The sequence below is a fragment of the Thermobia domestica genome, chromosome 15 (genome assembly GCF_964235325.1).
Source record: "Thermobia domestica chromosome 15, izTheDome1.hap1.1, whole genome shotgun sequence".
Taxonomy (NCBI): Eukaryota; Metazoa; Arthropoda; class Insecta; order Zygentoma; family Lepismatidae; genus Thermobia; species Thermobia domestica.
Genome location: NC_137468.1, coordinates 81253919 through 81273126, shown reverse-complemented (window position 1 = coordinate 81273126; position 19208 = coordinate 81253919). Strand labels below are relative to the sequence as shown.

Genomic DNA, 19208 nt, shown 5'->3' with positions numbered 1-19208 from the left:
GAAATTTATGCTGTTTATGGGCAAGATACGTTATCAAAAACAACAGTCAACAGATGGTTCCGTCGCTTTCGTTCTAGAAACTTAGAAGTCCAAGATGCTTCTTGCAGTGGACGACCAATCACAGCGAAATTGGATGATATTCTGGCAGAAATCGAACAAGACCGGCAGGTAGGCAGTGATGACAGTGCAAATGACTTGAACATCCATCACTAAACAGTGTTAAACCATTTGAGGAACCTGGCTACACGATCGATTAAGTGCCACACGATCTGACTCAAAATATTTACTCGATAGAATTTCAATCTGCGAATCACCATTGAAACGCAGTGAACTCGAGCCATTTCTGAAGCGGTTGATCACGAGTGATGAAAACTGGATACCTACGACCAAATGTGCGTAAAAGATCATGGTCGAAGCGAGGAAATGCTCTCATAGTCTATGGCATAGCGTACACTATCGCTCAGGGAGGTTATACTGGGCGTTTGGTGAGACTGGAAGAGCATCGTACATCACAAGCTGCTACCGCTTAGGAGAACGACAAACTCGGACCTGTACTGTCTGGATCAGCGTGAATGCACCCAGCAATTCAAAAGAAACAGCCCGAACTGGTTAACAGAAAGGGTGTCGTATACCATGCTCACAACGCAAGACTGCATACATTTTTAATGACCCATCAGATATTGAGAGAACTTGGCTGAGAGGTTTTAATGTATCCACCGTATAGCCCGGATCTGGCAAGGTTGGACTAACATTTATTTCAGTCTCTGTAGAACTTCAGGTGTTAAGTTAGTTTCAAAATACGTGTCACTTCTTTCGATCGGAATTCACGGAAGTTTTATAGCAATAGGATTACGGCTTTGTCAAAGAAAATTATTCATATCAGGTTTGATTGTGTTTGTTTTATAAATCACAGTAAACGTATTCCCAGTTTTGATCTCGAAAGGCTCAATACATTTTAGACAACCTTATATTTGATATATTATTTAATATTTATTATTTTTTATTATAATTCTACCTCTTATAATTCAATTTGTTTCCATTTCTTATTCATGAACCAAAAGAAGTCTAAGTTATAAGTTATATTGTGTGTGTTTGTAAGCATGATGCATCTCTGTAGAAAAATAACTTCCATATCTATCTTTCAAGTGCAGTGCCTTGCCGTGGGGGTGGGTAATCGGGGCGCAAAATTCGGGAGGGAAATAGAAAAGAAAAAAGAGAGAGGAAAAATACTTGGAATGTTACTAATATTTACTTAAATCTTTCTGCTTTAGGAACTGATCCTATACAGTAACGACGCCAGAGGGGGCAAGGGGGGTGAGCGCCCCCCTAGTAGCTACTTCTGCCCCCTGACTGCCCCCCAGACTCCTACAATCTTTAAACATTCTACATGTAGTATTTTATATGAGTATCATAACCAATCTCATTCTCAAATTGTAGTCTACTTTCCATGCATTTACTATGTGTCAGATTAGTCCTTAAGCTTTCTTCTTCTGGGTATGCATGCATATTTCTGTTTTCTAATTTAGCGCTTTTTGGGGTAAATTTTAATTATACTTCTTTCTTATGATTTTTAATTATTGTGCTTAGCGAAGAATAGTAGATTTGGTCGACTTGTTTTCTTTTCGATTGGAAACAAAAGAAAGGTAAAACCAGTTACGTAACTTGTTTGTATTTATCCATGTTTGAAGTTTTCAGTTTCATATTTTGTTTTATTTAAAACTTCTTTTTTCTGAAACATTATTCTCGGCTTCCAATATTCAGAGGATGTGCTTATAACAGCTTAGTTTGCATCTACCAGGGCTTAATTTTTTGAAGGAGATAAAAAGAGTTGTGTTTTCCCTTCCTGCAAAATAATAAATTTATGGAATTAAATTGATTCTCAATAAAACGTATTGTCAGAGTGCTGATCTTTAGTTAGTAATTGGTTTACACTAGAGCTCCCTTACTTATTTTGTTTCAAAGTACTGACGTGACGTCTACCATATTGACTAGGAACTGCTGAAAAATTCGTAGCCCAACCCAGAAGGAGTGCACGTGGAATGGTGAAGTTTTACTTCTTCTACACTTCCCTCGAGAGTCAATATGCTACCTTGTGCAGTGCTCCAGTTTTTGCAGAAAAGTTAAAAAATCTGAAGATTTCCTCGCACCACTGTTCCTAGCACTACCCCTATCAGATCTAAAATGGCGTCCTTTCAAGTGTTATTTAAGTTTGGGAAATAAGTACACGTAATAGTTAGACGGAGCTAAATCTGCGGAATAAGAATGATGATCTAGACATTGAAATCCTAGATTATGCAATGTCAATTTTGTTCTCAGGGGCTTGATGAACAGGTGTATTCTCCTGAAGGAACATAATTCCTTTCTTTTCATTTTCCGCGGCGTTGAACTTTGAATTTTTCTTTCAGTTTTGTAAGTAATGTAGAGATTCTGGATTAAATATCTGACTGTTGCGGAGGTAATCTATGAGTACGACTCCATACTTATTCCAGAAGAATGTTGCAAACAGTTTGTCAACCTACTTCTGTGTCTTGAACTTCTTGGGGCGAGGGAGTAATGAGTGCTACTACTCCATTTACTGTTGTTTCGTTTCAGGATCATAGTGGTGCAATCATATTTCGTCTATGGTTACTATTCGTGAGCGAAATTGATCAGCATTAGGGTCAAATTGAAAGAAGACTTCTCTTAATGCCGTCACTCTTTTATTCTCCTGACAGATATTTTGGGAACCCATTATGCCGAGAACTTGCGCATACCCAACCCATTCTGAATTATGCTACCGACGAGTTCCAAAGAAATGCCCAGAACTGAGGGGTGCAACCAGACCTCGGACTATAATAAGTATATTGTGAGTTTACTATACACTTTAAAAACTATATAAATAATAGCTTAAATTATTTTTGTCACTCAAAAACTGGGGTGGCCTAGGTCCTCCAGCCCCGGGCTATATCCACCAGTGGCTGAAATGCTATAATTTTCAAGAATAATGTCACAAATTGCATCCATGACTTCGGGAAGAGTCATTGCTTTTAAACATCCTGGATGTAAAGCATAATTTGTTGAGAAATCGCCACGTTTATATTAAACCACTTACTTCTTCACCACTGTATATAACGGAGGAGAGTCCCATGGTGTTTCACTGATTTCCTAATTAAAATTTACTTCGGTGACTTTCCTTGGTGGAACAAAAATGTTATAACAGTTAGGATCTGGATGTTCGTGAAATTCGTTGTTGGCGCACACATAATCACTTCAGAGGTCTGAGAAACAATAAGAATTTCATTATTAATATGAAAATTTGTATTTGTACATACAGAGATATATTTTTCTAAACTGCGGTTACATTTTTCTATCTAGTACCTACACTCCTTCTGGATTGGACTACAACATTTTCAGCAGCTCCTCGTAAATTCTCTCTCTCTCCCTCTCTCTCTCTCTCTCTCTCTCTCTCTCTCTCCCTATCTATCTATCTATCTATCTATCTATCTATCTATCTATCTATCTATATATATATATATATATATATATATATATATATATATATATATATATATATATATATATATATATATATATATATATATATATATATATAGAGAGAGAGAGAGAGAGAGAGAGATACGTAGCATATAGTTACTAGACGAATGTGTTACTTGTAGCATACGCGAAAGTCATTCAATTTATGTTTAGGCTTCAAAAGTTTCATTGAAAAATATTTTATGTGCAGACGGCACTTATTTGTTAGTTACAAATTTTACTTGAAATAACTTTAATTTATAATTATATAGGTCTAATATAAAAACAGCAACGAAATACACAATGTAATGTAAAATAAGTCAAACGTAATAAATATGTCATTTCTGGTATCTGCCCCGAAAATGTATCTGCCCCTCCTTTGCCGCCCTAAGAACTTAAAGCTGGCGTCGTCACTGGTCCTATAATGTTACTCATGTTAGGAAAATACATGCGCACATATATAAAATGGAAGGAAAAAAGTAATAAAAAGTACTCACAATCGAGGAAAAGCAGGGTTTATTTTTAAAAATTTCCTTATGCTTCGCGCTAATGATGGTGGTGCTTCGTGGCTCGTCTGTCAACTTCACTCATATATACGGGGACACCGTTTGTATACTCTCGCCCCAGCCTCTGATTTTCCACGGCATGGCACTGTTCAAGAGTTTACAAAAGTAAAATCCAATATAAAAATACTGAAGAACATAAATTTCATATACTCATGCATAGTAGTTATTTCATTGGTTTATACATTCATTTAAATTAAATAGTAGTTTTTTTAATATATATATATATATATATATATATATATATATATATATATATATATATATATATATATATATATATATATATATATATATATATATACTCTTATTCAATAAAATTCATTTAACTAAAACATAGCATATACTTTTTGCTTTATCTAAACTGAATATGTAATTTTGACTTCATGTCCTAAACATCAATGAAAATTTAAATATTCTAAGAGAAAGCGGTATACTTTCAGTAATTTGTTGATATTTACGTGATTGTTTGTCATAATTCTATTTTCTTACAGTTTATCTTGATAATATTCCTTTCTCTTCTAGTAGCTCGTGAATAATATTTCCATAGATTATTTCCAGTTTTTTTCTAAGAGAATTATATTGTTTTCAGATCTTAATTATCCAATACTTCAGTTTTATACCTTTATTTTGCAATCTTATTTGAATATTGTTCATAATGTATTCTGTAAAGTATTGATAAATTGTTAATTAAAACAAGTGAGTCTCGTTTCATAGCGTGAAATTATGATAGACTTGCAATTCAATACTGAAACTGGGAACAATACATCTGTAACTTTTGATTGCAATAAAGGAATAAAATCAAAGAAAGGCAAAACCTGTTCTTCAGATGCTGAATCCATATCAAAAAGCCATTACTCCCAATCTTTTACTATTTTTGCTCTTTGAAAATAAATATTGAAACCGAAAGTACGAGGGTAAATCAAAAATTATGCGCAATTTTGATATAACTCTCCTTACATTGTTCATACTGACCTCTGTCCTCGTTTATTTTATTGTTATTGCTGTTGTGGCCGTGTTAGGAAAGTTTGATCCTAACTCGTCCATTTGTCTTCCTTTTGCTGCAGATAGGTCATGGTCGCTCCGTTAGAAGTTTGCACCAAAGAGGAACAACGAGCAGTGATCTTTTTTTTATTTTTTTTCTTTTTTGTTATCGGAAGGTGTGTCACGGGCTGCAATCCATCAAAGACTTTCAGCACAATACGGGAACAGTGTCTTGACGCAACGGAGTGCCAACGAATACGACTCGCTCGGGAGAGTAATGCTCCCGGAAGCACGTTTTTTTCGCGCGCTACTCTAGCCAGCTGTTTTACGCACTATCCTAGCCAATTGTTTTAAGTTGGTCACAAAATTTATATCATGGAGTACAAGGGGAACAAAACGAGCCCTATAATGGAGTACAAGGGGAACAAAACGAGCCCTGCGGGGCTTCTAATCCGTTTCTACTACTACTACTGCTTATCTCCACAAAGGTAAGTAAATCACTTTTTTGATTATTATTTTCATCTTATTTTAATTTAAAAAGTGCTATAAAAATGTAAAAGAAATATAAAAACAACTTTCCTCGGGCCGGGTTTGAACTCACACCAGAAGAGATTATTGTTACTAGCATATAGCGCTAGCGCACTCGGCCACGAAGACCGACAAGAACAACCATCGTTTGATTTCTGCTATTTGAATGCAACGTGGCAAGAAATGGATAACGCCAACCAATCAGAACTGTGCTTTTCGTTCCTACTTCCGGGAGCATTACTCTCCTGAGCTAGTCCTCAACGAATGGATTCGAAAGTTCAAAAATGGTCGCACAAGTGTTATGAACGAGGAAGGAGCTACAAACAACATTAAGCGTGCACGTGACATAGTTCTGTTAGACAGACGAGTGACTATTGATGAAGTGGCCCATCGTATGAAACTTAGTCACGGCTCCTGATACACCTTCCGACCACAAAAACTGGATCACTGCTCTTTGTTCCTCTTTGGTGCAAACTTCTAATGGAGCGGCCATGATCTATCTGCAAGAAAAGGAAGACAAATGGAGGGATTAGAACCAAACTTTCATAGCATGACCACAACAGCATAACAATAAAATAAACGAGGACAGAGATCAGTATGAACAATAAGAAGAATTATGTCAAAATTGCAGATAATTTTTGACTTACCCTCGTAGTAATAAATTTCTACCAGTTTTGGTGTTAGTAGAGAGATGCGAATGAAAATGACACTTTCCCTTTAGACAATGAATCAATTTAAAAGAAAACAGTTTGTCACTATCCGTTACTTTTTTTTTTTATGACGACCAACGTTGAAATTGGAAATTACTACCATTCCGATTTAAGTAGAGGGTTAACAAATGAGATATTGGAATATATTCTTGGGACGCTGATCAATTAGGAAAAAGTGCTTCTTCGAAATCTTTTACCGGTTTTACAGACAGACAGATACAGCAACGATACTTGTGCATAACATAGTTTGGAAATCTAAGAAACTAAGTTATATTTCGCCACAGTTTTCTGATTGTCTTGCTTCCTCTAGCTTCCTGAACGCAGATTCTTGTCTACTTATCTAGTATACCTGTAGCTTAGTGGAACTATTAAGCCAGCAGAATAAGGATAAAGGAATAATATTTTTCTGCTATAATCAGGGTTACTAAATTTCATATACCACAGAAGAAGACATCTGACATAAACATCTATAAGTGCCTTCACTACAAACAGTATATTGAATTTCAAAATCATTTTGTCCGTTTCGGAAACATTATGATTCTTTTTAATTTCATCTGAAAACTTGCATTTGTGTTCGAGCATTTTCTTATTCAATGGAAAAATTTTTAGTCTAACTTGAGTAAACTTGAACTCCCAGCTACGTTGCATGCTCGAAACCATTCTCTAATTATTTGACGCAGTACCAAGTCTGAACCTGTGAGGTCAATTTTCATTATACGTATCTACTGATGTTATTACCGGACAAATTATAGTTATCCTTTTCTTGTGCACTATTAGCAGACTATCATTTTTCGAGCTGTGTTCGACTATGGTGAATAGGTACAAATATTTGTAAGAATCAAGATACATGAGGTTTCTGGTTTGATCCAACTCTCCCAAACGGACAAACAATGTGTACGTGGATTTTTTCGGGGTTCTCCCGTTTCCCCCCACTTCCTTCCTTCCACCATTTTGTTTATGATCATTACCATCTCCATTAGCTTCGAAACGTAAACGTGGTATATTAAAAAATAACTATTTAATTCAACTTACTATTTTTCTTCAATTGATAGAAACCCCAGACAGCTACATTGTGGAAGCAAATCCAACCGGACGCTTCTTTTGCGCTTAAAAAAAGAGAATATGTCCGGGTAAAAGAGGATTTATGGTAATCCTGCCTAAAATTCAAAAGAATTTAAGAACTATAAGAAGTAAGGAAGCAAAAATCTGAGAGCTAGTTTGAGAACTAGGATTAAGGTATCATGTATACAATAACTAACCACTAGTAATTATGATTTCATCACGTAAATAATCACTTGGCAAATGTCAATTAATATTCACACTTCGAATTCTCTTAGCTTCAAGAAGGCAAGTAAGGTTAATTAAAACTTTATTTCTATGCGATATCAACACGTGGATGAAGTATTTAACAGGATTTCTATTGGTCAGGGAAGTCACGGAAAACTCAGAGAAAATGGTGCAAGTCAGGGAAACTCAGGGAAAAATACTGAAAACCAGGGAAAGTCAGGGAAATTTTATAAAATATATTTTTTCTAACATTAACATTAAACCAATTTGAGCTTAGGCAACCGTTAATGATCTCAGTATGGAACATTGTTCAGATTTATATGTTTGGTAAGTGGAATGTATGTATGAATAATTGATTATTATTTGTCTCTCTAGAATAAATGTTCTCATATAAATATACACCGTTATTTATTCCTGATTTATGTCAACGTCATCCGACACCTGTCATGAAAGTTAGGGAATTTCCTGCCAAAAGGTCAGGGAAATAGATTTCTCCAGATCAGTAGGAACCCTGTTTAAGACAAATCACTTACATCGTAGTAACAAGCCTAACGTATTAGATTTTAGATAGGCTTTCAACAGTAAAAAGTTGCTTACTTTTAATAATTTGAATTTAAAAATTGGAGTAATTAAAAGTCGATAACAAAACTAAGTAAGTAAAAACAAAGGAACAAAAACTTGATATCACACTATTAATTGTCGAAAAAATGTAGTAGAAAATACTCTGGTCATTTTTTGAATATGAAATTATACTTACCCAGAAAGTAATTACTCAAATCGTAGCTAAAATATGTTGTATCACAAATAAGTGCAGTAACTTGTCATTACAGGGCATTTGTCTTAATAATATGCTTCATCTTGTACATCCTACTTCCTTAAACATTAATAAAGATACTTTATCCAAGTTGGAACATAGATCAATATATATATATATATATATATATATATATATATATATATATATAGGGTGTTGCAAAACAACAATGTTTGGGTGGTGATTCCTGACACCAAGATAAGACAAATATATAAACCAACTTGGGTGCACAAATGCTTCCTTTCGGAGTTATAGGCTGCCGAAATCATGAAAAATTGAACTTTAAAGGTCCATAGCTCCAAACCTATGGGACCAATCGAAGTCGGGTCAAGACTTCAGTTAGAAACTAGTATGTACGCTATCCAAAAAATCCATGTTTCAAAATCCTGCGGTACTTCAACAACAGTTTTTATAAAGGGAGTTTGGCTACAGGCATATAATTCGAAGTACTCACCAACTACCTCCATAAAAATTATTGCGAAAGTACTGAAGGACTCTGAAACATGGATATTTTAATAGGGCACATCTAGTTCCTAAGTGAAGTCTTGATCCGACTACTGTAGGCCCCATAGTTTTGGAGCTATGGGCCTTTAAATTTCAATTTTTCGTGATTTCGGCAGCCTATAACTCCGAAGGGAAGTATTTGTGCACCCAGGTTGGTATGTACTTTTTGTCTTATCTTTGTGCCAGAAATCACCTCCCAGACGTTGTCGGTGTTGTTTTGAAACACCCTGTATACATACAGAGAGTCTTAAAAGTCTTCTGACATAGGGTAACTCTGCTATTATCAGAGTTACAACAAAATATGAGAGGGAAACCGTCTCCAAATATGATCCTTTCAATCTAAAGTGAAGGATTTTTTTTTTTTTTTTTAATCAGACGAGCCGTTTCGGTTGTACAGTCTTTATGCGCGCAATGTTACATAAAAATGCAGCGTTGCCCTTTACCAGGACCCACAACATAAAGTGAATGAGGGCATGTTTGAAATGGGGGCTACGTTACCGTAAAAGACAGTAACTTAATTCACTTATGTTGTGGGTCCAGGTAAATAAAGCAATGTTGCATTTTCATTTAAGATTGGGCACATAAAGAGTGTAGCGCCCGAACGGCTAATCCGATTAAAAGAAAAAAAAGCATTTACTTTAGATTGAAAACATATTTGGAGACAAATTCTTATATTTTGTTGTAACTCCGATAATAACAGAGTTACCCTCTGTCGGGGGACTTTTGAGACACTCTTTATATATACAGATATGTGTATATATTAAGTATCGCAATAAATAACGGAAATATGCTGAAACTTTCAATCGTGGATAAATCGTCGTCAGAACATGGGAAAGAAGTCAAGAAGGAATGGAAAAGGAACTTCTTTAATTGTATTGTTATATGTTGAGTTGAGAAGAAGCGAAACTAAGTGTCAGGAATGTTGTATTTGCGTATGTAATACTCAATCAATAACTTAGTTCTTGGCATTTGGCATCCTTTGTTCTCATAATATATTGAAAAATATTTTTCATGAGTGTCAATTTTTAAGGATTTTGGATCACCAGAACTCATATTTACTCTGTCTTTTCATCCGTCCAGGAGACGAAAAATCTAAATAACTGCTTGATGGATCAACATTAATTTTGGCCAGGATGTAGAGTCAAAAGTTAGGAATCAAGTGATTTTATTATTATTATTATTATTATGGAGGTGATATTCAAACCAGATGTGGCAGAAATCAACCATTTCCGATTTTAACGTTGTGCACTATACAGCAAAAACAGTAATAAAGAGCAAGAAGTGATTTCTGCAATTGATTGAGCGTCCCAAGAATACATTTCATCTTCCTCTTTAACTCTCTACTAAAACCGGAAGTGGTACAAATCTACTGCAACTTCCGGTTTCACTATTGATCTATATAGAGCAAAAACGATGAGAGAAAGCGAGAAATATTTTTTAAGTAGATTTAGAGTTCTAACAATAGGTATCATCTTCTCTCTTAACTCCTATTCAAACCGGAAGTTGGAAAAGTAAACAACTTCCGGTTTCAACATTGATTGCTATAGAATAAAAGTGGTAATAGATAACTAAATGCAGTTTTCCGCAATTCATTCAGCGTTCCAAGAATATATTCCATCTCTACTGTAATATCTGCACTAAAACTGGAATCTACTACCATTTCTGATTTTAAAATTCATTGAGAAATATGACGCCATACAAACCAAACTTCTTCACGCGGTGTACAGGTAATACTGCTATTGTTAATGCAATAAATTCAAATTAATTTAATGAAGTTAGTTGTTGTTGCAAAGAACAAAATTAGTTGTCTTTTATTAATTTTGTTACTGTGCTATCATATTCAGTTGCCTTTCATACTAAAATAATTTTCAAAGTAAATAAAGTTAAGTGTGTCCCTATTCGGAGATGCCAAAGCCTTGCAAAAAGAAGAAAATATCCGCACTTTCTAAATTTCGGCACATACAGGAAGTGATGTACACACCAGCACGCTTTGGGCATCCACATCCTTCATGTTTCCCCAGGAGAGGCTTTATGAACCCCTGAACCTTATTTGAATGAAGGTAGGTCGAGGAGAAACTCCCTACCAACACCAGGAATCGAATTTGTCCAGATGGCAGACACACGCCTTACTCGCTACGCCACTATAGTTGTAAAATGTGAGGTGGGAAAATAAAATAAAATATCATAAATATTAGTTCAACAGATATAAGTTGTGATAGAAGTTCAACTGATTGCTCAATTAATAAAGTTTTTGCTATGGCGGCATTTACAACAACACATATACAGTGCGTTCCATGAATAACACTAAGGCCCGTCTCCTGAAGAAACCAAGGCAGATAGAAACATGACACCTTTTGTAACCTTGAAGGGACATAGAAGACAACATTATACTGATAAGGAAAATCCCACATGAGGGGAGGCCTAAGGGCGTTACGAGGGGTAACTACCAGTACTTCGACCGTACTTACGGATGGAACCAACTGAAAACTGATAAGCGGTGCAGTGCCTCAATGTAAAAGTGCTCGACATTGCGGTCACCATTTTTCAATTTCCTCAAACGTTTTATCATGTACCGTAAAATCTTTCGAAGATTACCATAACAAATTTAAACTAAAATTTCCATCTTCTTAAAGAGAGTTCAATCATTTACCAAGTATTTCCAAATCAGGATGCAATTCAAGCAAGAACGAGTGTTTTTAGTTTCTGACAAATTCTCAAGTTCACGAAATACTATACTAACCGGATTGAAGTAACTTGTTCTATGATTACTATAATAAGTTGACTTAATATTGATATTAATATTGACTTAATATTATTACTATACGTGAAATATATTAGTATGCATTTGTATATTTTTATTATAATTTATTCCAATGATACAAGTAACGGCGTCTAAGAGTAAGCCATCCCCATGCTTATATTGACACTTTGTTAGTGAAACTCACCAAATATTAATTTAGACCAATAATTTAAGAATGGCTCCGCGTAGCGTAGTCGCTAACGCCCTCGCCTTTGGTGCGAGCGGTCCCGGGTTCGATTCCCGGTGGATCGAAAAAGTGTAAAAAGCTTTTTCAGCCCAGCCATCCTGAATGAGGTTTTCCAGGGTTTTCCACATTCACACCAGGCAAATGGCGGGGTGGTATCCAACTTATAGGTCCCAGGCCGCTTCCTTCCTTCCCTTTCCCTGGATAGTATGCTCGCTGAGGGACGTCATCCCTCATACGTGACGGGCTAAATGGCCATCAATGCCTAGAGCCCAGAAATCTAAATCCTAAATAATTTAAGAACAAATCACAAAGTTAGTTGATGTTTAGAATACTCGCAGGTTGCTTTCACCTTAGCCCAACAATCGGCAGCTGTATGATATCCTTGGCGGTAACTACGATTTCGCAAATGATGAAATAAGTACTTGTTCTAGACACGGAGAGAGAATCTTAACAACCGATTCTGGAAACTTAATAAATTTTAACAACCGGTTCGGGTGAACCGGATGAATGACATCACTGAGCATAAGTAAACTAAAGAAAGCAACAAGAGATTTCTTTGAGAAAAATATCTCTGTTCTATATTTGGAGTTTGTCGATCAGTTCCTGAGAATTCCTTGATTTGGAAGATTATGCATGGATGTATTTTCATCTTCATTACAAAGGAGCTTTCCAAAACCATCTATTCCATCAGCTAAAGGTATTAACATTGTTTCTCTCTGTTTCTAAGATCTCGAGTATCAACACGTGCTGTATGTGTTTGTTGTAAGGTGGTTGTTTCAAAGAAGGTAAAATACTCTTTTTCAGACAAAAATAAGTGGTCACCGACTAACATAAAGAAAGTTCTAATACATTGCTTCAATGGGAATATAACTAGTTTCCAGTGAAAATTGGTTGTTGAGAGGTGGTCAGCATGGAGAGATGGTCGTCTAGAAGAGATTTTCTCTGTATCATTTCAACGTGTAAACACCCAGAGCAGCTTTGCAGTCGGTAACCTATCTCGGATGTTTTTCATAACATAGACTTCAGAGTTCAAAGTTCCCCATGTTGTTAAGTATTTATATGGTACTGAGTCAGGTGAATGACTGACTATACCAGCTTGGATTGTGAGAAATATGTTATCAGAAATAAGTACTATACAATCGGACCCATTCTTTAGAAAGATGTATAGCTTGATCATGTGTCATTGTTTTAGTTGGAAGCTCTTGGGATCAGTGTCCCATGATCGCTCTGTATCTAAGTTCTTAAACATTTTAAAGATTTTGTAAATAGACCAAGATGGAAAATATTTATAATTTTGACTTGTTTCTTTATTGCAGGCAAATACAATCATCCCTCCTCCATATCCGTGTGAAGAAACCTATGACTACAGAGGAACGCCCTTGCGTCGAGAAATATGCTCCCTTTCGTCAGTGACCAGCAGTAACAACGACTTGCACTCCCCCACCGCAGCTTCTATACAATACGCATATTCAGGGTCTGAAGTCAGCAGTTTGGGTCCTGTGACACCGTGTTCACCGCCGCAGGCCACTAGTCCTACACATCTCATTCCAGGACATGGCGTTATGTTTCCATCGCTGGAGGCAACGCCCACAGACGAAATGAGGGACATTTTAGAGAAAATTAAACAGTTGCCTCTTGATGTAACTCCTACTTCGGACACATTAAGCGGTGTGTTATCGTTTGTTAATGGTAGTAGTCCAGAGCCAGTGAGTGAGATGCAGCTCCCGCCCGACAATCCAGTTACGCCACGTACTCTTGATAATGCCATGAGTCGCAGTGTCGAATCGGTTCCGAAGCAAAATACATTTCCGCGGAAAGGAATCGCTCGCAGCACGGAGTGCTTTCGCTTAGCGAGATCGAAATCGAGTGTGTTAGACTGTTGGAAAGGTTCTGCGGTCGATGATAATAATGAGAATGAAAATGCTTGTGCCGCTGCATGTGCTGCCGTACCCGCCGCAACTACAACACCCGCTAAAAGAAATTTCGGCAGATTGTCGTTCAAAAGACCTTCAGCAGCTTCAAAAGAACACGTGGCACCATTACGGCGAATTGGTCGAAAAAGATATTGGCGTAGTAGTAATAATGGTGCTGGTGCTAGTGGAAGTAATACAAGTGGCGCCTCTGCCAGTAATTGTGGTGCAACTGCCAAAGTGTACTTGCCTTTGCCTCGGGACTCAGGATTTCAACAAGCTGTCAGTGAGCGACGACGACCAAAACGACTTTCTAGACGTGCAAGTTGGCTATCTATGGCGACGCCTCGAGTAGCCCCGATTCCTCTTATTGACAAATTGACCAAGTCTGCTCCTACAACACCATCCACGCCGTTACCACCGCCAACTTCAGGTACTCCGTCTAGAGGATCTAACTTACCTGGTGACGGTAGCCCACTTTTAGCCCACTATTCCGATGAAGAAGAGGCACAGCTGACCTAAGAACACAATTAACAAGAAGGGAAGCAGACATTCGTCCACTTCAAATTCTAACAGCAACAATTTAGAAGAATGAAAGCAGAAGTGCTCCTTCTAAATGAAACCTTTTAATTATATTCCATGAAATGTTGTACAACTTTACAATCTAACGTTTAACTCGTTTTTAGATCCACTTTCTGGAATGAAGCAATACATTTCATTCATCTTCAGCAGCGTAACGTTATATGCAAAATTGAGATGCATCAAACTATATGTAATAAGTCCTATTGCGGACGATATTGATTCAAAATTCTGTCATTTTTTTATACACTTAACAGACTTGTGAAGCAATTAGATCAGTTAATTCGTATCTTTTAATTCAATATGTGAAGTAATGTCTATTACCCAGCAAAATTCAGGATACTAAGTAATTTTCGTTTATTTCTAAGAGCTTAATTAGAGATGTAAAATATAGATTGTGACAAAAGTGTACAGCTGAAACTTAAGAGAGAGAAAGAAAAGTGAAAATACACTTTAAATTTTGGAATTTTACAAAAAAATAAATAAATAAATAAAAAATTAAATTAAATTAAAAAATAAAATAATTTAAAAAAATGTATATTGAGTTTTAAAAGAATTAAGTGAGAAGAAGAGTTTTAAGTAAGAATTACACTGATATTGAGTATTATCGTACCAGAACTGCACATATTTATCTTTATGTTGTAATTTCAAGTTAATCCAGCAAATATAACTTTGTAATTTCCTTTTTTAAAAAAAAAAAAAATATAATATAATCGAAAACTGATACAAATGTATAGAAAGAATTTTGGCATTATAATTAATATCTCTACTGCAAATGTCGTTAGAAGTCTTAACATATTACTTTCGTTTGATTACTATTATGTTTTCTAACCGGAAATTTCAAAGGGATCTTCGAGGCAGATGACATAAATAAAAGTGTTTTTCTTTCCACATAATTATCCAACATAATAGTATAATAGTATACATTTGGCAAGAAATATAAAATAAATTTTGTTCCTACCTTATTTACTTTTAAAAAATCTTTAAAAAATTAAAATAAAAAATCTTAAAAGAAACTAAATAATTTTACATTACAACGCTAAAACCCATTTAATGTACTATAATTTACCTTTGATATTCTATCGAGATTAGAATAATGTATTTGAACATCGAATGTTTGTCATACTTCGTACTTGGCCCGATGAAATTTTACCATGCATTTGACTCGTTTCATCGTTTTGATAATGCCATAAGAGCAATAATTTTATTGAAGATAAATGATACTTCTAAATTGTCTATTTCATTATTTCCTGACATTATGTGATCGCATTGAAATATATTTTCCTTCACTTTTATAGATAAAGGAAAGTACCAGAATAATATGTTTCTGAATATAACTGTACAAACTGAAAATATTTTAACCACTTCCAACTGCAACTGCCTCGAAGAATACTGCTGTCTCTTACCTTACTAGTTCATTAACATACAATTGTGTCTGATTTTGAGATCATATGTATTATAATTACGCAAAGCGAATATTTATTGTTTGTTTCAAATAAGTGCATATATCAAGAATATAGCAATAACGACTCAAGTACGTTTTTTTTATAGCATACTCTGTATTTGCAGGAAATACATAGTCAAAACCTCGCTAACACATTAGTCAATATAACTAAACAGTATAGAATGAATAATTATTAGAAAAGCTAATTTCGCTATAGAGAATATAAATTAATCAAATAAACTTCAGTTCAATATAAATAAATATTACTTACTGATTTCATTAAAGATTTCTAACTTACAACAGATATACTAATTTTCTAGATTTATTAAAGTACGTGACAAATAAGTAAGTAATAAGTTAAAATTAAAGCAAACTTTTTTATCTATAAAATTTTGACACACTTCTAAAATTAAAACTGACTTTAGTAAAACAGTAAATGAATGCCCCTTATCTCAGTAAATGAATGCCATAATATTCTGTTGGAGTCTTCACATTGGAAAAGTTAGGTGCAAAAAGTAATATCTAACTTCCAGCAATTCGAATGTGTTCATAATATAAACACGTTACTTTACATATGGTTTCATTCTCCTTTAACTTCAAATCAGTTAATCTTGTATGAATATTTTTTACTTAGGTTTTTTGTTAATCACAGTTGATGAAATATTAAAATCCAGGCCAAATATTGTACACTATTTTATTAAACAAATCTGTTTTAGTGAGTTCGTTGGGATTTTAGACTATAGTTGAAACACTACGGTCAGTTTATTGTAAAAAAATAAATAAAAAAAGAATGCTTTGAAGTTTTACTAGCATATTATAAAAATACCTTTATTTGTAATATATGTGGAACGAGTGTGGTACTGTTAAATGCATTACAACGCTACTATGTGAAGAAGCAAGTATTTCTGTATTACTCACAAAACAATAATTTTTTAACAACAAAAATAATATATACTATGAGTCTGTCTGTTTTGTTAAAAAGATGACGGGCATGTCATTTGAGATTAACTATTATACGTTTATATACTGCCACTTGCTTAGCAATAGTATTATTTCGTCGCGTGAAAAATATTAACAATGAAAAGTCAATAAAAATGTTAAGAATTACTTTGTTTTGTGTTGTCGTATTTCGCGGGGTCAAAGTAGATCCATTCCAGAATGACGCTGATTGCTGATAAAAAAGTGAATTCTCTGTATACAAAAAATGTATTAAAATATATCATAATTATTTGAATATGTGTAAAATATCAATATATCTCGTACTTTCGAGTAATATAATCACAAATACACTATTTCCACTTTATTTCCACAATTGGAATAGTTCGAAACAAAGTAATAGTAAGTTTCTCACAGAAAACTTTACTTGAAACACTGTAACTGCATCGAGTTTATGATGGTGAGAAATATAAGAAAGTTTGAGTTACAATATATCAGAAATTAGATAAATTGGTGATAATTAAAAGTAAATATATACATATGCACCTCGAAAATTGTAGATGCTTGTAAAAGGCTACAATTATTGTAAACTTTCCAAAATTTTGAGTGTGAAATTTGTTGTATTGGAATTTCATCATTATCTTTATTGTTGATGCATAAGGTTCCTAAGTTACACGTGAACTGTCGTAAATATTGTTCATACAGAAAGTTAAAGTATTTTAGAGTAATTCTTGGAATTACAGTGATAGTTTTCTACTATGTACATAATCACAAAATTAAATTGTCTCATTTTGATAAAGAGAACGTTTCAATGTCGAAATACTCAGAATTAATTAAATTGGTGGTAATTAAAGATAAAAATCTGATAAGAAATGTAAGTTCGCGTAGTTATTTGGCTGTTTTATATATGATCTTTTCATCAAATATATTAACTGTCTAGATTTTGAGAAGGTTTATATTTAGCGAAAATTGCTTTAACCTCTATGTATTGGGTCAAATAATTTGTTAGATCTTAAATTTAACTATATTGTAGGGATTTTATTACTATAAATTATTTTTAAGAAAATTGTTATACGTCGGAATAACAAATCAAAAATTCTTATTTAAGTATTTAAAAGTGTGGGTGTTTTTCAGTTATATTATTATACTGAATGTGTTTACCTAGAGATGCAAAAAAGCCGGCTTTTTTGAATCGATGGTTTTTTTCACATAAAAAGCCGGCTTTTTTGAAAAAAAACCGAGACTTTTGGAAATTTTGGCTATTTAATTTTCATGATTTTTCTATCTAAATAGCTTTCTTATAGTATATTCTATACTTAGATAAGAATTCCAAGACCTAAATGCCATATTTCGCTCTAAAATTCACCATCAAGATGGATGGAGCACATGTTTTACGAATTAAAGCTAACATGAAGAATGTAGTATTTGAGGGCAATTTTAGAGGCTATTTAACTTTATTTTAACTTTTGAGTTATCGACATTTTTTCTTCTCGGGATCATTTCAGTTTGTCGTCTGTGTTTCATTTCTAAGAGCTTAGTACTCTAGCTTCTAACGCAGAATTTAAACTTACGTTTTTCTATATATCCGTCAAAGCGTACGTTTTTCAATATATCCGTCTAACCGTACTTCCACATTTCTGTTATATTGTAGCTGTGCAACGATTTAGCAATAATTTTCCGGATACAACCTTGAATACTAATTTATACAAATAATCAGTAGCGGATTTAGAAACGTACTTTGGGACGGGTTTCTCTGATTGTTTCATTTTCTAAAATCTCCTAATTTTATTTGGGAGGAGCTTGAAGTTTATGAGTACAGGCATAACTAATACTGTATTTCGTTTCGTTTATATATTTAGCGATAATCTTCCAGATACAACCTTGAAGATCATTTTATACTGAGAATCAGTGGCGGATTTAGAAAAGTATTTTGAAAGGGTTTTTTCTTACTAATGTTTAGTTTTTCTAAACATTCGTAATTTTTATTTGAAGGCAGCTTAAAGTTAATGAGTAAGGCATAACTAATAGATATTTCGTTTGTTTTAGACATTCCGTAATTTTGGGGAACAGACTTCAGTCCGAAAGACCGCCCCCCCTAACCCTCGCAAAACCGTCACTGCTGGTAATTAGTAATAATAACGATTTAAAAACAATAAGAAATGAAGTCAGCCAACTCACAGTACACGCACTATTTCTACTTCATAGATGGAATGAAGAAAAGTTTTGTCAGAATGGTCGAATGCTGAGTTGAATTCCGGACTTCTCGATAGAAGCGCAAAAGCTCCAGTCAATCATGTTTGTTGTGCAGTTGTATTTATCTTAACTTAAATATATTTCGTAGTCCTTTTGTGTGTGTGTGTGTGTTGGTGGGGTGGGGAGAGTTCCATAATGATATGAGGGGTGTGAGCCAAGAACATGGTAACTAACAAATTTTCAATTGCTGAGTTAC

General features: G+C 34.5%; 1 protein-coding gene across 1 annotated transcript in view; it reads left to right on the top strand.

Moving 5' to 3' along the window:
- LOC145671109 (uncharacterized) overlaps nucleotides 1-17917 on the top strand; it is a 233464-nt gene extending 215547 nt beyond the window's left edge. Inside the window, exon 7 of the mRNA XM_081739892.1 lies at nucleotides 13207-17917. Coding sequence (XP_081596018.1) covers nucleotides 13207-14322 — 1116 coding nt within the window. The 3' untranslated portion in view covers nucleotides 14323-17917. The remainder of the gene's footprint in view (nucleotides 1-13206) is intronic.
- Nucleotides 17918-19208: the final 1291 nt, after the last annotated feature.